Source organism: Phytophthora infestans, genomic scaffold (genome assembly GCF_000142945.1).
Source record: "Phytophthora infestans T30-4 supercont1.11 genomic scaffold, whole genome shotgun sequence".
NCBI lineage: Eukaryota > Oomycota > Peronosporomycetes > Peronosporales > Peronosporaceae > Phytophthora > Phytophthora infestans.
The window spans coordinates 415,512-442,198 of record NW_003303748.1 but is presented as its reverse complement, the minus strand read 5'-3'; the positions used below and the strand labels follow the sequence as shown (position 1 = coordinate 442,198).

The window sequence follows — 26,687 nt, the reverse complement described above, 5'->3', positions numbered from 1 at the left end:
CCGCGAAAATTGTAGCGAAGGCTCTGGTATTGACAGGACTATCTTCATTATCAATGGAACCGATAACACCCGGATCCACAATGACGACATCATTTCGTTCTCTGAACAGCTTGGACATGACGATATTCATGGAATCGTCGCTTAGCTGTTTTTTTCCGACGAGATCTAGAATTTCTGCCTGTTTGTCAAACATAACGTTTAGCTAGAAAGTGTTGTAGTGATGGCATGATTTCGTCGACGTACCTTTGCAGACAAAAGCGGGATTGACTGCATCTTTGACAGCATATCCGTCTGTAGCACCACTTGAAACGGAGCAGGCATTGGGAGTGTGAAGTCAATGGTTTCGACCCACCTCACAGCCTTCTCGACCTGTTTTACCCACTTTATTGCCCTGTGCCACCTATTCATGATCCCAATTGTACTCGTTGAGTACGCACCAAAGCCTGAAATATCCAGCGCCACGGCACTTTCTGCTAGACCTTCGTGCTTCGACTGCAGAGCCGAAACCTTTTTCCTGCAAATGGCAATTTGTTCAGGGCGCAATATCCGCGTGATCGACTCTGCTGGTATCAAAGCGATTGTGGGTGGCAAGCTCGATATTGTCCGTGCTGTAGGTGTCTTGAACTTGAAGCCATACTCCACCATTTTGAACTTGTTCACAACTGCAGCTGACGATATGTATGTTGCATCCGAAGACAGCGCTGCATCCACGGACGCCAAGCTTAAATTCGAAGCGTACAGCTCTGAGTCTTCTTGAGCTACAATGACAGTTTTTTTACGAGCTGCCTTTTTTGATCTGACTGTCTGTCTTGGTCGTCCTCGCGATCTTGGAGGACTCGCTATCACAAATGGCGTGTCTTCCGTTGCTGGTGGTAGTGTGCTTAATTCAACGTCCCCGACTGTATCCAATTCTTCCCCGACTGTATCCAATTCTTCCCCGACTGGACCCGATTCTTCCTCGACTGGACCTGATATGCCCCCGATTGAGCCCGATTGGCCTCCGATCGAGACCGACTGGCCCGGTAAATCTGCAACCTGTGTTGTTTCGACGGAGTTGCAGCTTGTGGCATGGTCAGACTCAGAGGCAGTTGGGGATACATGACTCACATTTGCTGTATCCGCATGACGAGTAAGCAGTTCTGCCGACACGTGGTGAGTCGGCCGTGCAGTCGGATCGTGACCAGTAAGTAGTGGCGGCGACAGCGCATCATCGCGCGAGTTGCTAGTCGAACCGTGACGCTCAGATTCAGCTGGTGGTAAAATTGGCACACCGGGATTCTCGAATTTGCCTATCTTGAACCGCCCAGTCACACTTTGAAGATACTGCATCGCTTCTTTATACTGCGTCATGCCGAGTCCCGCCATGGTGTCACAAATTTGGGATGCAAATTGCAGTGCTTCACGATATTTGCGGTTCGAGTCCCACGGTCTCGCCTGTGAGGATTTCACATTTTTTACCTCAAAAGACTTTGGCTCCGCTGTGTCAGAGACGACACTTGAATTTTCAATCGCCGCACGCACAGTAGACAACAGCCACCGCCTGTTTAACAGTAGTGTGGGGATGACTGTCTCCTGACCAAGAGCCTTTTGGAGGTAGAAAACGTGTCGACAGGGTAACAATCTCGTGCACATGAATAGACAGGAGTACTTCCATTCGCGCTTAGTAACTGAATACTCGGCGCTCATCTCGTCCAGCGCGTTATCAGCTGTAGATATACTCTTGATAAAATACACGTCTGGGCACCCCTCATAAAACGTGTACGACGCAGATCCAATAGCATACGAATACTGCCTGAATATAAGTTCACAAGCATGCTCACTGACAATATTCGCCACCAGTGTCATCTCGCTGTCGTAATCAGGATGCTGGACGGTCACATTCTTGTATACTTCTGCAATGAACAATCGCTCTTGTAACGTTTGATAGTCCATGGTCGAAGCGATGCACTCATCCACTCCCATAAACGAATCCACCCACTCTATAAGCTGCTTCCAAGAGACTTCTAAGCGATTGTTGGTATTATTGCCGAGTGTGACGGTATTCTGGCGCCTATGTGCACACCAGAGCTCACGACAGCTGTTCCAATTCTTTCGAAAGTACTTCACAAAAGGATGTTCATCAATGCGTGAAGAAATATCTTCCAGTTCATGATCTGTGACTTCTACACCGACTGAGCCCGACCCCACACCGACTGAGCCCGACTCCACACCGACTACGATACCAGATCGATCATTCGCAACTGGACCGGCATAACCAATCGACGCGAGATGCACCATGTACTGGAAGCGTTTTGTCCTACTCTGCTTCTGTTTTTGCGTAGACAAGTAAGCTCACAACACCGCCAAGTTGCTCTTTCGGAGACCTCAAAAATCCATAGTCAGCTGAAGCAATCTCTTCCCGTAGGTACTTCAGCACGTGGAATTGGCAAAGTAAGACTGTCACCCCAGGAAATGCCTTTTCAAGTACGGACAGCTCTGTGAAATCCTTATCCACCAGCACACTGTGAAGTCTTGACCACGCAGGATTGTTCGCTTTGAATTCCTCTATCGCTGTCAACAGGGTTTCATAGCGCTCATTTTGAAGCAGCGCGTGCTGCACAAACTGGCCCTTGCCAAACGTATCGTGTGCCATGAATAAAAAACTTTATACTTAGACCGGTTCGTCCCGTGCGCTGCGTCAATCATCAGAACTTCAGGAAATTGGTCGAATAGTGTTCGCATGTGCTTTGTTTGCAATGTGATGCAAGTCGCAACTTTCTGCGTATCCAATAGCACACAAAACAACAAATGTTAACTTCATGAATTGACATTAGACCTGATAAAAGCATTCACTCTACCTTGCCACCAACGTCGTCTAAGAAAACCCGACCAACGTTCCCTGGCACATCACCGAATTGCTTCATCCACTTCTTAAGCCGCTTGTCAGTGCTTGAAGGCCCATCGCGTTGTTCGCGAGCCTTTAGTTTCTGGACGAGGTTTTGCACATCTTTTGGGGTGGGGTTACTGTCGGTGTGCTTCATTAGGTGGCTGATGATACCATACTTCTTGACACCTTTTTTTCGAAGTAGATTAATTGTTGTTAGCGTTGACTCGTCGAGGATAATGCGTTTCGATGGATGTGAAGAGAAAGCCAGGCTTGTCAGACGATGATTGTGCTCTAGTCGGCAACGAGTGATCCGCACAGCAAACGTCGTATTCTTTGTATCAACTACCTGGACGCAGACATTAATCTGTAGAGCATATATAACTACTGTCAGTCAGTGAACTACCCGAATGACCTCGACTGGACCCGACCAGTCCCGACTAGGCCGACATATATGTACCTGCGCCTTGCAGCCCTGTGCTCGAGTCTCTTGGCGTGGCCACTTCGTAGCTACAGACTTGTACTCCCCTGAGTGCGTACAAACGAACGTCCTCGAATACTGTTCCCACGATGCTGGTATTCTAGCTGCTTTTGACTGTGACTTGTCAATCCTGGCATTGCGCTCTGCCACGCTGGTATTAGAGCGCGCCCTGAATATCTACAAGACAGATAGCACAAAATTAGTGGGACAGCGGGGTCAGACATCCGTTCATTAAATCTTGAATGAATCTCGCATACTTGAAACGCTTGGGCTTCATACGCAGCCAGGTACTCGTCGAAGGCCTCCCACGAGGCGAACTCCACCGTGTTGGGGGGTAATGCCACCACGCGTGCGGGGGGACCACCCTCGCTAGTGCTGCTGGTTAAATCGGTTACATCCGACACACTGAAAGCCTCGGAAGACTCTCCATCACCCGAACCAGCACCGCTCGCAGCGGGTGTTGGGAGCCAGACGTCGTCCTGGGAGTCTTCTCGGGGCGGCTCAGAATCGCTGCTGTCGCTCTCGTCGATCTCGCGCGCGACAGCCCCAGTTAGCGGCCTCTTCTGGACGGCTCGGACGCGGAGATCCATTTCCCCCTTCTGCAGCCTTACGATCGTTACGCTGTTCGAAATTTAGTGGCTGTCAGGCTAAATGGTATACATGGTACACACTGTATACATCGTACGGATGGGAGCGCGTCAAAAAGTTGTAGGGGAAGGTTAACTCAGTCGGTCAATATAGTCACTCTCATTATTAATAGTAGTGCTCAGGGCTCCCGATTAATGCATAAGTATTTTAATTTTTTTAATGTACTCCATAGTGTACATAAGGGAAGAAAAATTATGCCTTCACACTTAATACTCGTTTTTGTAAAAACAGGCCATCACATATGTGGTTTCCATTAATGGCCATTATGTATGGACGGGTTTCTCAGATTCAAATGCATAATGTATGGGAGCCTCGAAATTTGAACTGCTATTAATGCCATTATCGGGAGCCCTGGTGCTGCTGAGCTGAGTGATCAAGTAGTAGTATATTTTAATAGTACGGTAGCCCTCACTGAAAGGGTTAATCTATCCACTTCGATAGCTCTCAAAAGGTTATCTCGACTGCAGACCAAGAGACTTTACCGGTGACAACCAAAGATAATTTTCGCTATCACTACACTTTCTTCGTTACCTAGTACTTGCAAAATCGATCGATGACTCGCTACTCTTTGTGCTGCTCCAACTCGGCAATCTCGTCGCCCACACCGAATGGTACATTGGTCGATGGGGCTCAGTGTCATCATCAGAATCCTCTGCAAAGGAGAATTGGGACTCATTTGCCGTCATGACGTCCGTAAGACACGAAAAGCAAATAGCGACCTTTTTCGTAGTCACTTTTAGGTCCGAAGAGACCATTTTTTGCTTCTTTTCAATCTTGCACGCGGTGCAAATGGAGCCGCAACAAACCGTGCACGTGTTGTGGCGACTCGCCAGCTTGGCTAGACGTCCAACGCGCTTGGTACAAGTGACGCAGTTGTGATCCGAATGATGAGGTTTACGCTTGTCCAGTTCCGTGTAACGTTTCCCCATAGTTTGCGCAAACTTCTTCACTTTTCCAACCGAAACAGGTTTGAACGTTGACTGTAACATTTTGATAAGACGAGGAGCCACAAATTGTCGAACACGGTCGCTCATTGGCTCCAAAATCGCCATTGAATACACTGACAACGTATTGTTCTCTTGACGGAAGAATGAGCACGTGGAGAGCTCCGAACGTACCCGTCCTGGTAGATTATGGGCTTGACGGATACCCACAGAGTGCATGACATGGTAACCTACAGGCTCGCCACTCGGCAAGTACTTGATACCTGTGGCTTCGACGAAAACATAGTCTCGATTCTGGATAAACCCCATGGATCGATGAAGTACATCCAGCTCCATCCACTTTACCACAACGGTTGCGAACGGGTCAAGTACAGTCGGTCCTTTGATTCGGAGTAGTACAGCGTCATTTGAGTCATTCGTACTCTGGTCTTTGACACCAAGTGCTGACTCCTGGACACTTTCCATTATGTTGTCCAGTGTTCCAGGAACTGATCCTAAGCATAGAAGTGACTGGAGTTCAGAGGTGCTATCCTCTACAACATTGTGAGAGTGTTGGCGTCGTGGACGGCTGCTGTAAACCTGCATTCCGTCCTTGTCTTTGATGAGTTTCCACGCGTTTGGATCCACGGCCGTGAAGTGTAAATATCTGTCGAAGTTCGCGTCCAAGATGGTTTTTACAACACTCTGAAGCTCAAATTCATCCGCCGTCGACAGCGATATAACTGAAAAAGGGCTGGCTGAAAAGATGCTTCCGGTCATGTCCACGGGTAGTTGTGACGTCCCAAATAAATTGCCGAATGAGCAGCTCTCCATTATCTAGCGTCTGTGACCGTTAGTGACGAATGATCCAGGTTACTTCAGTCCACATGCTGTTAGACTTCGTTCCGGATTACGACACCCACCATTTGTATCCATGCATCCTTTGCTTTCAGCTCATATGTGCCAATAGCATGATGTGTAAAACCGTACGTACACTAACTGTTTGTATTGGAATTGATATGCGACGCTAAAGAACCGAATCGATTGTTACTACACTCACAGTCAAGCCTCGCTTAAGTTTTTGGCATAATCTCGAGTGTCTGCAGTGTCTTTTTTTATACGGAAAGTATGGAAAATTTACATATTGGTAGGACTACATAGATAAATGATATTTTTTTATTTTTAGTTTGAGAAACTGGCTGACGGCTCATTACTCTTCGTCCCCCAACCTGGTGATCTCAGCGTCCTGACTGAATGACACATGCGCCGAAGAAGTCCCGAGCCGTTTCTTGGGTTCTTGGTTTTGGATAACTCGGAGTTTTCTGCTGTGATCACATTGCCCAGACAAGAGAAACACAGTGTGTAATCTTTGGTGGTTTCCTTCACATTCGAGGTGAAGAACTTGGGCTTTTTGTCGATCTTGCACGAGTTGCAGATATGACCCAAACATATCTTACACGTATTGTGCTGACTCGTGAGCTTGCCAAATGCCCAGACGCGCTTGGAGCAAGTGACGCACGTATAAAACGGCGTGGTCAGCTGAACCCCTTTAAAGTTGTTCAACTCAGCGTAACTCTTTCCGAGGGTATCTTTCAATCTCTTGATTCTACTGTCCTGCGTGGATGTGAACATTGACAACAGCATTTGAGCAAAGTGGGGTACGATCACTCGTCGAGCTCGTTCGTTCATCGGGTTCATCATCCACATCGCGTAGACAGAAACGGAGTTCTCTTTCTCTTGACGGAAGAAAAAACACACCGACAATTTGCCACGGATCCGTCCTGGGAGTGCTGGAGCCTGGATGATATCAACCGAGTGCATGAGATGGTAACCCACACGTCCAGTTCTTGGCAAATGTGCAGTTCCTGTCGCTTCGACGTAAGTGTAGTCGCGGTTCTTGATATAACCCATTGAGCGGCGACGAACATCTAATTCCACCCATTTAACATTTACCGAATGAAATGGGTGTTTTAAAGTGGGCTCTTGAATTTTCGCGAGTGTCGTGGCTCCGTTGATATCGTTGGCTGACGTCTTCGTTTGAGCTGGGTTAAATTGTGGAACGGCAACTCCAGACATGACTTCTTCCAGGGAACCTGGTGTTGAGCCAACACACAACATGGTTTGTAACTCTACGTCGTCGGTCAGGTTACGTTGGGTCGAAGAGTTACGTCGCTGATATCGACGCTCCGCATACATTCGCATTTGGTCTCTGCACTTGACAAGTCTCCAGGAAATTGGGTCTACATCCTTGAAACGCTGATACCGATTGAGATTCGCTGCTAAGATGGTCCTCGTCACGGCTTGGAGCTCGTCTGTATCTGCAGACGAGAGTGCAATAGGCTGGAATGGACTCATAAGAGAATTCTTTTTGAGCGGCGGATTGATAAATGCCGCTTTGATGTCGATGCGCATCGAAGCTGGGGGTGGGACACATCTTGAGTTTTGCCCATACGGAGCTAAGGAACGAGTGTATGACCAACCCAGCCGATTTACGTGCTAACAGATCGGATGCCTTTCAATCCGCTGTACATTGAATCTGGCAGTTGTACGCTCGTACGATTTCCGATAGACAAGATGCGATTGGAGCCTTTTCTGCTGCGAAGTAGTGAAGAGCTCCAAGCGTCAAGGTGGTCGTGCCGCGAATAGCTGTTACCGCTAGTAGCGGCATGACCACCAAGACGTATTGTGTTACCATGACCACTTTGCTGGAAAGTTACACTCCTAGCTGTTATGTCGGAATCGGGTGTTATTTTCTCGTCTGTCGGGTGCAATTCCGACAGCTGAAGACTCTATTATATATCCTTTTTCGTTGGTCGCTATTAATCCTTAAGAGGAATGAGTTTCGGACTGTGATGTGCGTGCTTTGCTTTATAGCCCCACACATGCCTTGAATTTGTCGATTGAGCTTTATGAATGTACTTACATTACATCCTAGAAGGAGAAAGGTCACGGTCGTGCGCTGTACCCCACGAACTAGTGCACGAGCTCGTCTCTGCGAATGGAAATTCGGACACATTTTCATCATCCGCACAAGATGAGCAAAAGATGACCCCCCGCTTGGTCATGTCGAGCTCTGGTGTCATGAAACCGAGTTCTTCCACAATTTTGCAGGAGTTGCAAACACTCTTCGAGCAAACGTTGCACGTTGCAATTCGGCCAAGTTGCCATGGACGCTTTGAACAGGTGACACACTTGTCGCGACTCATGGATGCTTGTCTTTGCAGCATCGAGTCGCGTTTCGCAAGAGTCTACGGTTCCAGCGACAATCTGATGTTGACAGAGGGTGTGCGCTTGAACGTCGACAGCAGCGTATTGACAAAATGAGGTACAACCGGCCGTTGCGCTCGATCGTCCATTGAATCCATCACTCCCAGGGTGTAGACAGACACTGACGTCTTGCTCTCTTGGCGGAAGAAGGAGCACACGGAGAGTTGAGAGCGTACACAGTAAGGAAGGTGTCGAGCCATTGGGATACCGATCGAGTGCAGGAGATGGTAACCCAGACGTTCACCGCTTAGTAACTGATGGACTCCAGTGGCTTCGACGTAAACGAAATCGTGGTTTTTGACCAGCCTGGAGCGAACATTTAACTCCATCCATTTCACTTCAACGGACTGGAAAGGGTTCACAGAGTTATTGTCGATAGGAGAGTGGCTGCGCTAAGGTCATTCACAGTAGAAGGAGGTGGGTTCACGATACGCAACATCACATCGTCCAGTGCACCCGAAGTGGAGCCAACACACAACAGTGATTGCAGCTTGGAATCGTTGGACACAGGAGAAGAATTGCCTTGGAATGCAGTGAACGACGGTCTGTACTGACGCTCGAGGTAGACTCGTGTTCGGTGCGTTGTCTTCACGAGCTTCCAGAAACTTGAGTTCACTTTACCGTTGTCCGAATCCAAGAAGCGCTCGTATCGGCACAGGTTTGCGTCGAGGATAGTTTTCACGACAAGCTGTAGCTGGGTCGTGTCCGAAGATGATAGCGATAGCTGCTCGAAGGGGCAAATATGGACACCTTCTTGTGGCATTCTGACTGAGCAAGTCAAATTGTGTCCAGGTGACACATTTGCCTTGCCAAACCGACTGATTAACGCGCACACGATCGAAAAATACGGCACAGCCACTAAGCTTGCAACAGTTGTGTGTTGGTCTATCCCGAACAGAGTTACTTGCCGTTCTTATCCCTTTTTGCACAAAAGAAATTTGAAAAACAAATGATGGCGAATTAATTTGGACTGACACAAGTTTCCTCGACAACAAAAAACACTTTCAGGTGCCAGACTTTTTTTTGCTTGAGCCACAGTATCGCAGTATTTTGTTTAGTGGTTTTGTTAAAGAATGTTACACAGCTGATGCACTCTATTTCATGCGCCAAGCGCTGTGTTTGGAGGCAACTCACTGTCAGACGCACATGGAACGAAAGTTTACTTGGCCTTGGTCTGGTTGGCAACACCAGCAATACGCGCCTTAATCTCCTCCTGGTTCCCGACGTAGTAGCCCGACAGAAGACCAATGGCGTCCTTGTGCGGGATGGGCTTGAAGTTCTCGTCCAGGTCGTACACAAGAGGAACTCCCGTGGGGATGTTAAGACCCGTGATCGTGTCCTCCGGGATGTTGTCCAGGTGCTTAACCAGCGCACGGAGCGAGTTGCCGTGAGCGGCAATCACAATCTTTTTGCCTTCCTTGATAGAAGGAATGATGGTCTGTTCCCAGTAGGGCAACACACGCTCACCGGTAGTGGCAAGCGACTCAGCGAAGGGAAGAAGCTCCTTAGGCACATCCGCGTACTTCGCATCGTTGCCCGGGTAAAACTCGCTATCAGCCTCGAGCGAAGGGGGAGGTGTGGCGTAACTACGACGCCAGATCATCACCTTCTCAATGCCGTGCTTGTCCACAGTCTCCTGCTTGTTGAGGCCCGTGAGCGCACCGTAGTGACGCTCGTTAAGGCGCCACGAGCGGGTAACGGGGATCCACATGAGGTCCGTCTCCTCCAGGATGTTCCACAGCGTCTTAATGGCACGCTTGAGCACCGACGTGTAGGCCAGATCGAACTTAAATCCTGCCTCCTTCAGCACTTTGCCGGCATCGTGCGACTCCTGTTCGCCCTTGGCAGACAGCTGCACGTCGTGCCAGCCCGTGAAGCGATTGTCCACATTCCACTGACTCTCGCCGTGGCGGATGAGAACGATTTGATACTTGGCAGCCATTTTTAGCGCGTTGTTGTCTTGGGGGAAGAAGGCAAAATGCAAACTGACAAGGATAAAGATCGCTTTGGGTTGCAAATTTGCGTGTTTTTACCGTTTAGACCAATCATGGCGCGGGATTCTGTGGAATGGCCCGGCATTTGCCAAGTTTTTTTTGCTTGCTCATTTTCAGCATAGTGAAAGCAAGGTACTTCTATTTGCGGTCCTCCGTGTCGCAAACGAGCAATCCAAGCAGCATTTTTTAGTTAGACCTGCGCTCATTGGTTGTTGCTAGCGAATCAACAGATCCCTCTGACGTGGCGCGGTTGGCAAGTGCGAATGGTAGCTTGCAACACATCGACTTCTTGCCTCCAATGAAATCAACTTTTTCCTGCGTTAACCATGGACTTAAAGTTGGCAAATGCAAGAGCCTTGACGTACACTCCGCTTTGTTGCGCTGGTGGCATGGTGTTATCCTTGACAAAATCAGTTTGCCAACCTGCTTCATGAACGGCGTAATAGAATGCAAGCGCTCGGACTCTCGGAAGAAAGTCGCCAAGAGCCAATGCTGACACAGTGCGGATACTCAGGCCATATTCAATGTCGAGACACTGAATTCATGAAAGGACCGGACATTGTGCCGACGAAGATCGCGAGTTGATAAATAGCCGTAAAGTGGACGTCACTTCATGGTCCAAGAAGATGGAGGTTTTTAGCATTTGGGGTGCTTTACCAGGGATGTACTAATGTACCCGGCCCAGTACTGCGCATGTAATATGCGAAGCACTTGATGAAGTGCTGGCGGGCTTTGTCGGAGAAGACTTCTACAGTAAGTGATGTTCGCTTTTTAGCGAAGAAACGCACCCAAGTTCGCAGGTATGAGCGTTTACTGTTGCTAAAGCACTACGTCGGTATACCAACCTATGACCAATATCGCCCGCATTCTGTGCTTTCAAAGTGGACTGTGTAGCAAAACACGGCATCGATGCCGAGCAAGAAGATGCAAGCTGGAAAAAAAACAATGAGCCGTCTATGAATGATACGTTGAAGGGGGTTCCTCATCATTCTGCCTTGCGCTCGAGTACTTAACGTTGTTAAGCCACAACGATGCCTGCATCTCGTCACAGCTTTGCAGGTTATCGAGCGCCACAGCTGCCGCATCAGTCTCAGTCAGCCAGCCACCCGCCGCGAGTCTTCGCCAGGAAGAGATGTAGATCGGGCGTTAGAACACTTGGTACCAAACTTCGTTTTAATCGCTTCCTTTAAGTCATCTACCGAGTCGCGCTCATCCATTCGCACCGAGAGCGCACTTCAGGCCTTACCAACGATCGCGCAGAAGAGCTTGATCATCTTTCCAGATTCAAGACTTTGACAGCACTTGATTGGTTAATACTTCGACGCACTTCAACTTGCCTCCACCAATCATAGACCCCATCCTACTTATGTTTCCTACACAACTAGGACTTTCCCAATTTACTGAAATCACCTTCCCGCGCTTTTTCACAATTCAATCAACCTCAAGCAAGCAACGATGGACTGGGATACCGGTCGCGTGTCGGCCGTGGGTATGGAGAGCGCGCAGGCGTCGGACGCGCGCCAGGGTGCTAGCCCAGCGGCTCTGCAGCGCCGCCTGCTGGCGTTCCTCCGCGGGTTCCGTATGGGTCCGCTGTTCTACTATCGCGAGCAGCTCCTCGCCAACGCACGACGCAACCATTGGTTTGTGACCGTGAACCTCTCGCATGTTGCCGCCTTCGACCAGGAACTGCAGGACTTGCTACTTAAGAGCCCAAAGGAACAGCTGCCGCTTTTGGAAAACGCGGCAAAGGAAATGTTGACGCAATTGCTCGTGTCCAGCCAAGAGTCGGTTGCTCCAGACTCGGCAACTTCTGGCATTTCCTCAAGCAACTTACCGGACATCCAGGCCATTCTAACCAGTGACCAAGCCCCAGTGGCACTTCGCCATGTACACTCGCAGGAGATCAACCGACTGGTGAAAGTGCCAGGTATCGTAATCAGCGCCACTCGAGTGCGGACGAAGTGCGTGTCGGCAACTTTGAAATGTCGCAACTGCGGCCACACCAAGCGAGTTGCCGTTGTCGGCATGGGAGGCGTAAGCATCCCCCGCATCTGTGATCGCAACCGCGATGAAGATAATGGCGTCACTCCGGGCGATATGTGTCCCAAAGACTCGTACGTTGTGTTGCCCGACCAAGGCCACTACGTCGACCAGCAGACACTGAAACTGCAAGAAAACCCCGAAGTGGTCCCGACTGGCGAAATGCCGCGAAACTTAGCGCTAATTGCCGATCGCCACTTGGTGGACAGAGCATCCCCCGGCACGCGAGTGTCCGTGGTCGGCATCACGTCGGTTGTCAACGCAGGAGGCAAAAACGTCGGCGCTGTTGCCATCCGCACGCTGTACGTACGCGTCGTGGGCATTGAGATCGACGAAGAAGGCGCCGGACGTGCCAAAGCAACTTTCTCCCCCTCTGAAGAGGAAAAGTTCCATGAAATGGCGCGAGATCCAAAGTTGTATGACAAACTGGCAACAAGTATTGCGCCTTCGATTTATGGCGACTACACGGTGAACATCAAAAAGGCAATTGCGTGTTTACTAGCTGGTGGGTCTAGAAAAAGATTGCCAGATGGCATGATTTTGCGTGGCGACATCAACGTGTTGCTTCTGGGAGACCCCAGTACGGCAAAATCCCAGTTTCTGAAATTTACCGAAAAGATTGCACCCGTAGGAGTGTACACGTCGGGTAAAGGCAGTAGTGCCGCCGGTCTGACCGCGTCGGTTATCCGCGATGCCAAGGGAGAATTCTACCTTGAAGGCGGCGCCATGGTCCTAGCTGACGGTGGCGTCGTGTGCATCGACGAGTTCGATAAGATGCGCGAGTCCGACCGTGTGGCAATCCACGAAGCCATGGAGCAACAAACGATTTCCATTGCCAAAGCTGGCATCACTACGATTTTAAACTCGAGAGCGAGTGTACTGGCCGCGGCAAACCCCGTGTTCGGTCGCTACGACGACATGCGCTCTGCGTCTGAGAATATTGACTTAATGAGTACAATTCTCAGTCGTTTCGACATGATCTTCATCGTCCGCGATATCCAGGATGACGCCAGAGACAGGCAAATGGCTGCACACGTGGTGCGAATGCACACGAACGCCCTGGCGTCAGCTGCGGGGAAGCCCTCAGCTAGTGAAAATACCTCGAGTGGCGGCGAGTTCGAGCCTTGGTTGCTTAAGAAATTCATCACTTACTGTCGTACTCGATGCGCGCCGAGACTGTCGGTTGGCGCAGCGCAAGCCCTTCAGGACTATTACGTGGGTGTACGCGACGACGTGCGTCGTACACAGGGCGGGGAAACGACTATCCCCGTCACTGTGCGGCAACTTGAAGCTCTGGTGCGTATTGCCGAGTCATTGGCAAAGATGCATTTGCTTAACGAAGCCACACGCGAACACGTGCAAGAAGCGATTCGCTTGTTTAGTGTGAGTACCATGAACGCCGCCAAAGACGGTGGAACGCAGGGTTTATTCGGTGGGTTCCATGAAAAAGCACAGGAAGTGGAACAGAGCATTAACCGCACGTTGCGTATCGGGACGCGTGTGGAAACCAGTGCGCTGTATAGTCGTCTGGAGGCGCAGGGCTACAACCCCAACGCTATTCAACGCGCTATCCGAGCTATGGTGCAGAAGGGCTCACTTCGGCAACTCAGCCAGTACAAGTTTGTGTCTCGCGTTAAGTAGTTGTGCAACTTTTGGAAGATTACTTCGTACAACTACTCAATAAAATAACTTTCGCGACTAAAAATTGGGAGCTTGAAGTAACGTTTACCCATTCATGTAACATTGTTGCTCACAGTGCATGTTGCTGAGACGGCCAATGAGGTAGAGAATGCAACATCTGCCTTCCTCGTAGCCACTTTATTTGCCTCCACATGTTGCCACTTTTTTTGGCCCGAGGTCTCCAATACGTGAAGCTTTAAGTGCGACATCCTCCAGTTTGTTGGCAACCATGGAAGTCCACCGAAGGATGTAATGCAACACAGCTCACTGAACGACAAACCATTCTTCAATTTTCTCTTTTGCTCATCGTTTCCAGCTCCAAAATGGCGAAGGGAAAGTTTGCAAGTCCATTTGGACGAATGGTGTTGACGCCTGCCGACATGACCGAGCTTGAAGTCGTCGCGAAGACGATCGTCGACGCCAACATGGGTCCGTATTTGCAGTATTGGGACGTAGACCACCACAAGGTGAACCCTAATTCGTGGAAGCTTATCAAGTCGAAAAACGGGATGCGGGTGTACTCAGAGCGGCAATTTAAGCGCCAAATTTCAGGTGCAAAAGCTGCAACCGACGTCGATCTCCAGTCGATTCTTTGCGTAGGAACATCTCCTGGTACACTGGACGACGTGATGCTTGGAGTCATGAGCCCAACGCTTGAGGTCACACGAGCTAAAGCTTCGTATCTGGACGATCTCAGTGGAGCTGCAGTCCTCTCCACAGTCAAAGAACCAACAACACATGACCCGTTCAAGTCGGTAGCGGTAAAGTGGATGGAACTTGATGTCCGTCGTCGCTCAATAGGTTTTGTAAAGAACCGCGACTATGTTTACGTTGAAGCCACCGGTATCAACAATCTACCGAACGGTGAGCGACTGGGGTATCACGTCATGCACTCGGTTGACATTCCTCAAGCTCACGACTTGGTAGGACGAGTTCGTGCTAAATTATCGGTGTGTTCCTTCTTCCGCCAACGCAGAGATGACAGTGTGTCAGTGTACGTTATGGCCGTGATGGATCGCATGAGTGACAAGGTTCGTCGTCTAGTCGTTCCTTGCTTCATTAAGACGCTACTGTCGACACTTAAGTACGCGTACTGTGGCGAGATGAAGAAACTATCGCAGGCTCTCAACGATCGATACACAGAATTAAAGCATGTCGGGCCTCCGAATCCGGATCACAACTGTATCACATGTATGAAACCAATGCGTGTATGGCGACTCGGAAAGATCCGTACCAACCCCAGCACGTGCAAACTCTGCTTCGGATATGTCTGCACTTCGTGCAAACTCGACAAGAAGCTGAGTTTCATGAATGCAGACCTAAAGATGACTCAACGGAAAGTCTCTTTTTGCTCGTCGTGTGTGAGCGACGCCATGGGGGTCAGTCCGTCCGAGATCCCCAAGGCCAGCGATTGCTGGAGTCATCCGACTGGCTTGCGACTCTACGACCAATCAGGTATGTGGAGCACTGTGTTAGATAATGAGTCGTCCGCAGTATCCCACGATTTCGCGAATACGAGATAAAAAAGTGTTTGATCGAAGAGCGCTTGAAGGTTACCAATGATAGAGTGTACATTCGTGCCAGCTATATAGTAACGTAGTTTACCAATTCATGGTTATCCCATTACAAATTTTTTTTACAGTGCAAGAATAGCTTTATTCTTAAAGTTCAAATCTAAGGTCGCATTTAGCTTTTAAGAAGCTTTTTTTTCTAAAAACCCTTTGTTATTTAGTAGAAAAATGATTCTTATTATTGTCACCACGAAAAGATAGAGTAATAAAACGAGTTAAATACCGTAGATTACCTTACTTTAGGAGCTCTTTAATTAAAAAAAACTGAATCGCAGACTTGTAATTTCGTTGTGACAAGAACGTTTATAAGGAAATCTGCTGTGGTTCACTATCAAGCAATGTGCCCCAGCCTGACGACACCGATGATCCCACCGAGTTGTTGCGTTGGTAGTTGACAGCCTGACTTCGCGTCTCGACATCAGGCAACTCGGGTGGGTCCTCTACAGTCGCATCAGTGACACAAGTGGGACAAAAGGTGACTTTCCGCTGCGTCATCTTGAGATCCAACGTCACGAAGCTCATCTCCTTCTCAACTCGACACGAGTTGCAGACGTGCTTGAAGCACAATTTGCATGCACTGTGGTGTCCAACAAGTTTCCCTAGACGTCCCAAGTGTTTCTTGCACGCCACGCACTTGTGATCAGGGTCCCGCGACTTGAGGGTCTTCAACTCTGCGTACCGTTCACCCAGAGCTTGCGTCAGCTTCTTCATTTCTCCATAGTGCGCATACTTAAGCGGTGACAGCATTCTCTTAACAAAACACGGTACCACCATACGACGAACACCGTCGCTCATTGGGTCCATCATCCCCATCATATAAACCGATACTGCAGACTCGGTCTCTTGTCGGAAGAAACAGCACACTGATAACTTGGCACGGACTCGTCCTTCTAGTAGATGCGCTTGAGGGAAGTCCACAGAGTGCAAGAGACGGTAGCCAAGTCGTGCACCGTTCTGCATCAGCTTCATTCCTGTAGCTTCAAGGTAAATGTAGTCGCGGTTCTTAACGATCCCCATAGAGCGACGTCGTATATCCAGCTCCATCCAATTCACCACAACAGACTGGAACGGCTCGTCTGCTGTCGGTACCTTGGCAAGTGAGAGCAGAGCAGACCCGCTGCGGTCGTCAATGAACGAAGTCTTCGTACGTGCAGCTTCGAGAGTCGGACTTAGAATGCCAAGCATGACATCGTCCAGTGTCCCTGGACTCGAGCCAACACACAGCATTGACTGTAAGTCCGGGTCTGCGCTAGTCGGTGGTGGAGACTGGAAGGCTGAGCGTCGTCGCTTCTGCCTACGCTCAGCGTAGACTTTGATTCGGTCCTTGCTCTTGATGTATTTCCACTCGTTCGAGTTGATTTTACTGTTGTCGACATCCGTGAAATGCTGGTACCTTTTCAGGTTCGCGTCGAGGATCGCCTTCGCGACAACTTCCAGCTCGTCGGTGTCTTCAGGGCCTAGTACAATACGTCGCAACGGACTCGCGACGTATTCGCCTTTCGCCATTGTTTACCGAACGAGAGAATCCACGAATGGCCTTGGAGCTCTCGGTGTATTGCCAGTAACGATAGCCAGGCAACGATGTCGCACACCTTTGGATGTGAGCTACGCTGCCATGTGGAGTGAAGGAGCGAACGTTACTTGGAGCGTTTGTGAGTTTTATACTACAGCCGGCCGATAATTGTCTCCGCTCTACGCGATCATCTGCTTCAAAGTGAAGTAGCACTCTTTGTGGACGGGAGCTGAGGCTAGAAAGGGTTAAGTACCGCTCCTGTTTCAAGCTGCACTAAAAGTCCACGAAAGGACCACCGCATCAGTCAACGCGCAAGTGCTACGGCACTGTGAAAACGTTGATGAGAGGACAAGCACAAACAATTTGTTGGTTGTGCAGTCGAGACACAATAAGGTGTCCACATTAGTGGTAGGATGATTTGAAAACTAGTTATTCAAATAAATAATATTTCGAGGTAACAAAGAAATATACGAGCAAAGCTTTTGCTTACTCTATTACTATTAAAATAAGAAGGTAACAAGACACTAAGGTTTTAGTCTTGGTCAATTTTATGATTATTTTGCGAGATATGCACCAAACATACGATTCCGGAAATGCAGCTTGGCTTTCGAGAACCGTGTCTTCGCTCACTGCCAAACATTAAATCTGTTCATACTGCAGATTTACAAAATGCACCAACTGGTGGAAAACTACATGAACACGACGTCGCATGAAGGCGTGGATTCTCTGCGTCAGAATCTGACGTACAGTGCTGGGTCGAGATCGGACCTGAGCTTTCTGTAGGACTCTTTCAATAATACACAAAGCACTTTTTTCACATTGACAGAAAGAACGTTGACATCAAGATCGGACGAATGAGTCAACGAGCTCTGACTGGTATCCTTCAAAGGCTTTTGCAACATAATGCTTGTAGCAGAAATTTTCCAGGGAGAAACATTGCTTAAGAAATGAAATCGAAAGTCATCATTTGGTTGCTACAGGTACAATAGGTATGTACATCATCGCACTCTCTAATAATAAGGGTGTATAGGGGTCAGGGGCTAATGGTAACTCCAAAATCGGTGAACTTAATATTGTGAAAATATCACCTGTAGACCAGTTAATATAAAAAATATCACCTAATATTTTCTTCTAAGACAGTATGATATTATTAAATATCAACTTAGTATTAGTTAATACTATATTATATTTTCAATAATTGCGTAATCATATTAAATGCACCAATCAGATGTCGTTAACGCTCGACTAGCTGAAGTATTACTAATCAACCCTGAGGGAGGGACAATTGTGAGAGTGACGGCAAGGTTGGCGTCGTGTGTTGGCACTGCTGAGCGCATTAATCTAGCGCCACAGGCAGCAGGTTTATTAGACGCACGATGTGGACGAGGAGATCGGTAGAGAACAAGAACAAATGTCTTGATTTCGCTCTATCAACGTTAAACAGCTGCAAGCGTTTGCACTTTTCCATCTCGATCGCCTTTGTCTGTGTCACAGTGAAATACTAGAGCAAATACTAAAGCCTACTGCTTTTCTAGAACCTGATCGAAAAAGTTATTTGGTTCCGCTCGGTTCACAGGGCAAGAAACGTACTTAAGTGGAAAAATATCATAAAATATCATGTAGTATCTAATATTTTTCAGTTCTCCGAGTTAATATTAAAATATTATGTTAACTTTTGCAATAATGAGTTAATACTAATATTTAATATCGAAAATAGTACTATTACTATCAAAAAGATCATATGATATTTGGTTACCATTAGCCCTTGATAGGGGTACTCTTGATGCTTTTTTAGGGGTAGGACGAGCGGGCAATGGGCGGACGCGACTTATACACAACACATATTTTCTGCTTGGGACGAGAACAAAAGAAAAATGCGCGTTTTCTTTGGGGACAGGGATTCATACTCGCGATAATGACTCCTCTGTCGTGTTCTCTCCAGCGTCGATCGCATTAAAGCTGCTCTAGAAGCTGCAGTGGCGCACCCCCCACCGGCGGCGGTTGGTACATTGCGTGTGTGTGAGGCAACGGAAGACGAGTGGAACGCGTTTGCTGACAGCGAGGATCCAATCGTTCGACTCAATTATCTTGAGTGGTTTCCTGACACTGGCGACATCCACATCGTCGAGTTTGCCGACGCTCCACACGATGCTTACGTTTCTGCGTTTGAAAACGTTACTTCATTTGGCGAGCTACACGTTTATCGATGGCTTAAAGGATACTTGGCCGCCAAAAATTCTCAGGGGCGACGATGGTGTTCAGACCTCAGTTATGGACCGCGTGAAACAACACCGGGCTCCGTGCTTCCGCGAGGCATTCCAATATTTGCAGACTTTCGGACGATCAAAGTTGAAGTTGGAGTCTCTCAGCAATGGGGCATGGCACAGGGCATGGGAAATACAATACCCAGTGTTATTTTGCGTGAATCACATCCGTAATAAAGACTGCAATACCTGGCAACACAATAATAATCACTGCAATAATCACAATATATTGCTATCACTTAGTCTTCGATGCAACCGAGAAGGGTGGAGCAGTTCCACATACGGCGATTAGCACGAAGAAACATGACCGTTTCAAAATTAGCTGGTAAAGTAGATGAACGTAGCGATGTAAAAACAAGCTTACACTCAGAGAAAAGTCTCTCGCACGTGTTGCTTGTCGGAGGAGCGCAGAGCAGGAGAGGACAGACGCCTGCGATGCAAGCCGCGGCTTCTTGGCTTGCCGGAGGATGGAGGTCGCCAAGTCCGCCGCAGTCGGCACTTCCTCTTGTGCGGTAGACGGAGATAAAATAAAACTGTCGACTGCATGTAATTCATCCGCGGAGAGGGGTAGGTCGTTTTGCAGCTTCACTATTGCAGACTCGAAATGGGGCGAGTGAACAATCTCAGCTGTTGGCGCTAAGTAGTTAGCCATGACAGGATACTTAGCAGCACACGCATCAAACAACAGGCGCACCTCGGCAAGCGTGCATGACTCCGCTTGGATTTTCACACACACACTGTCCAGCTCACGAAGCTTGTCCAATACACCTCTAACGCGGCGGTGCGCATGTCCACGAGGCACAAACTCTTCAACAGCCTCCACCGTCAGGATCGCATCACGGATCTTGCAATATCGGTCAATCATCTGGAATGTAGACGACCAGCGCGTAGTGGTTGCCTTAACAGGCTTGTAGTTGGTCGCCTTTGCCAGTGCAGTAGCATTTTTGACATGACGCAGCTGAATCATCAGGTTTTGAATCAGATCTATCTGAGTCTGATAATCCTGTAGAAATCGATTAAACGCGAGGTTAAAAAATCGATGACTTGCACAGCCAATGAGGGGGACGCCCATTCGTGTAGCCATACTCTGATTGGTTGCACAATTGTCCCCCACAACATAGCGCACCATCTGCAGGTTCTTCTCGTACACGCTCAGTACGGTGGATATATGACCCAGGTGGGCTTCAGCTGTCTGGCCGTCTTCCATTGGCGAAAGCGCAAGAAGGCGCTGGTGGCGCACACCATTGTAGACGTAGATCGCGTAGATGCCGAGGAAGTGAAGTGAGTGACTAGTCCAACCGTCGAACATTAAAGCAAAGGAAGTTCCCATCTCCTTTGCAATGATTGCTCCAACGGCTAGAGCCACATGACGCATGTACCGCTTCAGTATCTTGGTAGTCGTAGGCTTCATTGTAACTACAGCACGCGTAGCCTTGTTTTCCACTTCAGTGATTGGTAGATTTCTCTCGATCACCCATACCATCCATTGGTAGATATTGCGCGTCACATCGTCCACAAAACCAAACGTGGTAAGTGCTGGCGTCTGCGTGGCATGAAGTTCTGCAAACCCAGCAGCATACCCAGCGTGCTTGCTGTTAAGGTGGCTGAGGAGGTTGCTGTACCCCGTGCCGGGCGTCTGCTTCCGAGGAAGCCCACAGGATTTACACTCAAAGCGACCTTCACCGAGGTCGCTGAAGTAAAATTCACAGAGTTGACGGGAGGTCATCGTGGGTAGCGTGGTGGGTAGCGTGGCTAAGAGTGGTGGCTTGTTCTCTAAAGAGAAAATTGAGAAGTGGGGAGTGTGTGAATCAAAGCGCGCAGAGTGTATTTGCAAGGCAGTAGAGAACTGTTGGTTGTCAGTGCTCCTGGAAATGGTTGGAAGCGTGTAAAATATTGTATTATTGTGTACAGTTATGTATTATATTTATCTTGGAAAAATCAATAGTAAGTTATTCCGTAAATATAATACCCGTAATATTGTTATTATACTATTTTTCCCATGCCCTGGCATGGCACAAGGACAGCTCGACCACAAGGCGATAGCGATATGGGCTGCGATGCCAGGAGTTGAATACGTGCTGTGTGTCAAGTTCGATCCCGACTTTGCGAATGCTGAATACAAGCTGTACGATGCTCGCGTCAATCCACTCGTGCAACTAGCTCCACTTCCGATCGTCATTCCAAGAACGGTAATCCAGTTGGACGGGCGTCGCATCCTTGGTATTCCGTTGAGTAACCCGCAGTCTGAGAGTCCTACGTTAAAGACTGTCCAGATGGAGGGTTGGAAAGCCAGTGGGACATCCCTTGACAACATTTTCACCTTGTTAAAACTTGATAAGGTGGGAGATGACGTTCTTACGAGCCCGGTTTTTAATACTTGGGTTAGCTTTGGCAGCCTTCTCTACCCCCAATTTGCGTTTATTTTCGATCACTACGATGACATCCGTTTGTCCAGGATTATCGAGGCAGCTTTGAAAGTTGATAACCCGCCAGATTTCGCGAAAATCCTACAAGCAGAGCAATCCAAGCGCTGGCTTGACGGCGAAAAATCTGTTGATGACATTTTTACACTGCTGCGACTTAACAAGGCCGGGAAAAATACCGAAAATCTACTTGCTAGACCGCAGTTCAGCACTTGGGAGAAGTACCTTTATGATGTTCGGGCTGAGTATTCCGGCAAGAGACCACAAATAATCGACACACTGGCCAAGAGTTACGACGATAGCACGCTGTGGAACATTCTTGCTCGAGCGTTTAAGGACCACAGCACGGAGGAAATGGCCAAAAGCCTTCAAGTTGCGCTGCTCAACAAGTGGCTGAGCGATAATAAACCTCATGGAGATGTGTTTAGGCTGCTCGACGTAAAAGGAACTTCACCTGATCATCCGAGTAGACTATTTTACAACATGTATCGCCATGAAAAAGTCTATTAGGACCCGGTCGATCAGGAGGGCTTATGCCTTGGTCGAGGGAGCTCGACCTTGGTTAGTGGCGGTCTACACAAGGACATTTACTTCATCGAATTATTTTGTCTCGCAGGTTTTAATCCACTCCCGCTGTACAGCAGTGAAAGAAATCTTAGCTCTGGTGTTTTGAAATTTTGCTACTCACAATAACGCCTCGATCGGTTTCTTACTCTAGGGTGGCTGTATTAATACTAACTCTACATGTACTACCCATCCGTCTATCGTAGCACATCTGTATTTTGACAGTAACTTACCAAAATATTAAAGAACTATCTAGCAAGATAATATTTGATAAAACTGATATCGATTTATTTTGAATATTATTAGTAATAGTAGTCATATTACTGCCCTTAAGATTTGGACCGCGTTAGCAATTGAAGGGGATTGCTATTCTTTCAGCACGCAGACAGCAAAGAGAAAAATCGCAATTCATTGCAACGTCTATTAAGCTATTGACAGAAAAATGAGGTGCGCAGTGAAGGACTGCCGAGAAGGCGCCCATGTATTTTATGTGGAAACCCCGTTCATTGCATGTGTGCTATCGATGTGTTTGAAGGCGCCACTTCAGCGTTAAATGATAGAAAGATTTTAAGACGACTTTCATTCCAAACCTTTAGCGCATCCAAACCCCTACTCTACGTCTGTCCGTCCGTCATTCCGCCCGTAGCACAAATACACACCTATCATTGGTCTAAATGCTGCCGAGCGAAGCTAAGGCGATTCATCTGCTGCCGAGCCCAGCGAGGCGGACCAAGATGACAACCTTGCAGGTCGAAGGGTCCGCCCAGCCACAGTTTACCAACTATCCATGCGAATAGTGCTGCGTGCCCGTGTCGAGCGGAACGGAGGCATAACACTATAATTTACATGCATGCAGCACCGCCGCGAAGCGGTGGCGCTCGGCTAGTTAATCGTGTATTGTTCATTTTGCAGCAGTACATGCGACTAAGTCGTCTATCTAAGCGCCGAGCTTCACGCTCCCACACTACCATTCACTGATGTGCACTCCGCGACCTCTAGCACAACCGTGAAAATCCACTCAACCAACATTGAATTGGGTCATATTCCACCTACTCCCTTTCCCTAGATCTCTTTGCGGACATTAACATGCCAGCTACTGAACGTACAGTCAAGCATCGTAAGCAGGGACTACTACTTTGAAGACCGAGAAAAAGAAAGCTGTTCTTTCGAGAAATACTAATGCACGTGGTGGTGTTCTGGCACCGACTCGCCGTCTTCAGCTGCATCACCCGTTTCAGAGCTCGAAGTGCCTCTCTTCATCAAGCATGCGAGAGAAGCAGGCGCCGCTGATGATGTTTGAAATCTCACTCACACATCAGATAAACCATACAGGTGGAAGCCCTCCACGGAACATCGCAATATCTGCTTGTTGTGCTGCCAAGAATTCAACGACCGGATAAGAACTAGTCATTGCAGCTGGGAGGAGGCCTTGCGCAACACCAAAATCTCAAGTTATAAGAAGGGACATATCAAGTCGAAGCACAGCGACCATCCTCTAACTATATTAGCGGAACAGATTGCTACAGACAAGACCAAAATGAATGCCGTGAATGCTGAAGCAGCCGCTCGCGTCGTGTATGATTGACAGCGGACCATGACCAGCAATTTACGCGCCTGAGAAGATGACGGCTACAACTCCTGGGAGATCCGCTGTAGGTTCTGCTGCACCTCCGAAATGATAATTCCGAGCAAACGAAAAGCCTTTGAACGTCCTGATCTCAAGGTGGTTGGTGAGCAAAGGGCTTCCCTGCACAGTGTGTACGTCGAAGTACTTCCAGGATATTACTAGCGCGGCTACTGGTAATCTTTCTTATCTGATACTGAGTCAAAACAGGTGTTATCGCCTGCAACCAGCCGTTTCAGTTATTCTATGATCTAGTCGCCTTGGGCTCTCCTTAGTTTGACAATGCATGCTAATTTTGCTGTACCGGATTCCCAAGAATTGGACAAGCTGTAGGAAGGGTAGCATTGTCGGGGCGTCATTTGGTTTGTATTGACTGCAAATGGGGTTCCGGCTTGTTGATATGCACCGACTCTGCACGGTTCGGCTAACCGGTGTGACGTTCCAAAATGGACCGGTCCCAAACCGGTTAATCTGGTGGATGGCCAGGAGCACTGAAGTTTAGAGGACAGATTTAATTGACTTTAATCTACTCACTTCGGCATTTGCCTTTAACAACAACAACAGGTTAACAGCCGCAAACGCTCAACTCTACTGGAACGTTCCAAAATATGACGACGACCAAGCGCGCCGAAGTCCTCCTCGGGAGTGGGAACTACTTCCACTGGGAGTACAATATGCGCATGACGCTAGCCAGGAAGGGCCTGCTTGCGCATATTCAAGCCGTCAAGCCGGAGAATGAGATCACCGAGGCGTGGCTCGTCAATGATGCCAAGGCGCTCGGCATCATCGCTCAGGGAGTGGAACTCCAGCATCAGACCAAGATTCGGTCGGCCACTCGTTCCATAGAAGCTTGGGGAACGCTGCGAGAGTTCTACAACCGCACCACGCTCCACAACCGCGTGACGATGACGCGTCGCCTCCACGAGTTCAAGATGGAAAGTGGATCGACTATGGCCAAGCATCTGGATGCGTTTGATGAGCTGATCGTCGGGTTGCAGACGCTAGGAGAGCCCATGGACGAGGCACGCCAGCTGGTGCTGCTGCTGAGCAGCCTCCCCGATGAGTACGAGCTCATTTCGTCTATCGTCGAGAACGCCAAGGGTGTGACGCTCATCGAGGCCAAGGAAAAGCTGTTGAAGGAGTACGAGCGACTCGAGAAGAAGGAAACCATGGAGAAGGCGTTCCAAGTGAATGGGAACGCAGGCAAGTTCCGGAACGGCCGAGGGAACGGTAAAAAATGGAACGATCGAAAATGGAACGGTCCGAAACGGAACGTTGGTTTCAAGGGCAAGTGTTTCAACTGTGACCAAGTGGGTCACATGAAGCGGGACTGTCCTGCTGCAAAGAAGAGCAGTCAAGACGATGCAGTGTTTGCAGTTGGTGGGGAACGCTCGGCCGGGTGGCTGATTGATAGTGGTGCGACGTCGCACATGACCCCTCACCGGAACGACCTATTTGGGTACGAGGCACTAGACAGTGGCATCAACGTGACGATTGCAGATGGCAAGAAGCTGCGCGTCGCAGGAACTGGAACGGTCAAGTTGACTGGTTTGGACGGTAAACGCATCCGAATGGTGGACGTGCTCCACATTCCGGGGCTCGATAGACGGTTATTGTCGGTCGGGAAGCTCGCGGAACGAGGCATGAGCGTGGAGTTCCAGCGTTCCAGTTGTGTAATTTGGGGACGGAACGCTGCGATAGCGTCAGGGAAGAAGGTCGGTAAGGCGTTCTGCTGGCCTGTCAGCAGGAGGAGGCCCGTTTCGTGGAATACGCCGGTCCTGACAGCGAGTGGGAGCTTTGGCACGCTCGCATGGGTCACCCCAACAAGGACGCACTGACGAAGGCCCAGCGTTCCACGACCGGTATCCCGCCAGTAGAAGGGGGTGCGAGACTTTGTGCGGTGGATGCATGAAGGGAAAGCAGACCGTGACGGCGCTCCCGTCACGATCACTGACGAAGACAACGCGTGTGTTGGAACTAGTACACACGGACGTTATGGGATTAATGAGAACGCTCTCAAAGGGGGGTGCCAAATATGTTTTGACGTTCGTAGACGACTACTCAAGGTATGTCGTGACATTCTTCATGAAGAGCAAGAGTGAGGTGGGCAGCAAGCTGAAGGAGTTCAAGGCGCTGTATGAAAATCAGTGGGGGGAACGATTGAAGTGCCTGCGTTCCGATTATGGAACGGAGTTTGTAAACAAGACGGTATTGGAGCTCTGTCAGCGGAATGGCATCGTGCATCAGCGTAGCGCTCCATACAGCCCTCAGCAGAACGGTGTTGCGGAGCGCATGAACCCGTACCATCATGGAGAAGGCACGAAGCATGCTACACTACAAGTCTATGTCGACGGAGTGGTGGGCTGAAGCGGTGAGTACTGCAGTGTACCTTATCAACCGTTCCACGAACACATCCAACTCGGATGTCTCGCCATATGAGCTGTCGTTCCAGGTGAAGCCACGGATGGAACACCTACGTGTTTTTGGGTCACAAGGGTACGCTCATGTGGACGACGTGATGAGAACGAAGCTGGAACCCAAGAGCTTCAAGTGCACGTTCCTCGGGTACGCTGAGAACGTGAAAGGATATCGTGTGTACGACATGGATGCGTCGAAGGTCAAGGTGACACGGACGGTCAAGCTGGACGAGCGTGAGGTGGGCGGAATCTATGACACGCAGTCGCCAGCTTCAGGAACGGTCATCCATGCGACGAGGAACGATGATACGATCGTTCCAATATCAGGAGTGGAACGTAAGCCTGCTCAGGATGAACCGATGGAAGAAGCAGAGGAGCCTGCTCAAGACATTGAGATGGACGACCTTGAACCGGA

The 26,687-nt window shown here is 49.0% G+C and overlaps 5 protein-coding genes across 5 annotated transcripts; 2 read left to right on the top strand and 3 right to left on the bottom strand.

Annotated features, from left to right (window-relative positions):
* Nucleotides 1-8,163: 8,163 nt before the first annotated feature.
* On the bottom strand, nucleotides 8,164-8,945 carry PITG_07401 (uncharacterized protein; the record flags this gene model as incomplete). The annotated part of the gene is made up of 2 exons (XM_002904385.1): nucleotides 8,164-8,529; nucleotides 8,625-8,945. The coding sequence occupies 2 exons, from the start codon at nucleotides 8,943-8,945 to the stop codon at nucleotides 8,164-8,166; spliced, it is 687 nt and encodes a 228-aa protein (XP_002904431.1).
* Nucleotides 8,946-9,341: 396 nt separating this feature from the next.
* On the bottom strand, nucleotides 9,342-10,124 carry PITG_07400 (2,3-bisphosphoglycerate-dependent phosphoglycerate mutase; the record flags this gene model as incomplete). Its single annotated transcript, XM_002904384.1, has 1 exon — nucleotides 9,342-10,124. The coding sequence occupies one exon, from the start codon at nucleotides 10,122-10,124 to the stop codon at nucleotides 9,342-9,344; it is 783 nt and encodes a 260-aa protein (XP_002904430.1).
* Nucleotides 10,125-11,631: 1,507 nt separating this feature from the next.
* On the top strand, nucleotides 11,632-13,857 carry PITG_07399 (DNA replication licensing factor MCM5; the record flags this gene model as incomplete). The annotated part of the gene is made up of 1 exon (XM_002904383.1): nucleotides 11,632-13,857. The coding sequence occupies one exon, from the start codon at nucleotides 11,632-11,634 to the stop codon at nucleotides 13,855-13,857; it is 2,226 nt and encodes a 741-aa protein (XP_002904429.1).
* A 362-nt stretch (nucleotides 13,858-14,219) lies between these two features.
* PITG_07398 (uncharacterized protein) lies at nucleotides 14,220-15,419 on the top strand (the record flags this gene model as incomplete). The annotated part of the gene is made up of 3 exons (XM_002904382.1): nucleotides 14,220-14,411; nucleotides 14,481-15,315; nucleotides 15,373-15,419. The coding sequence occupies 3 exons, from the start codon at nucleotides 14,220-14,222 to the stop codon at nucleotides 15,417-15,419; spliced, it is 1,074 nt and encodes a 357-aa protein (XP_002904428.1).
* A 351-nt stretch (nucleotides 15,420-15,770) lies between these two features.
* Nucleotides 15,771-16,973, bottom strand: PITG_07397 (uncharacterized protein; the record flags this gene model as incomplete). The annotated part of the gene is made up of 1 exon (XM_002904381.1): nucleotides 15,771-16,973. One exon carries the CDS (start codon nucleotides 16,971-16,973, stop codon nucleotides 15,771-15,773), a length of 1,203 nt encoding a protein of 400 aa, XP_002904427.1.
* Nucleotides 16,974-26,687: the final 9,714 nt, after the last annotated feature.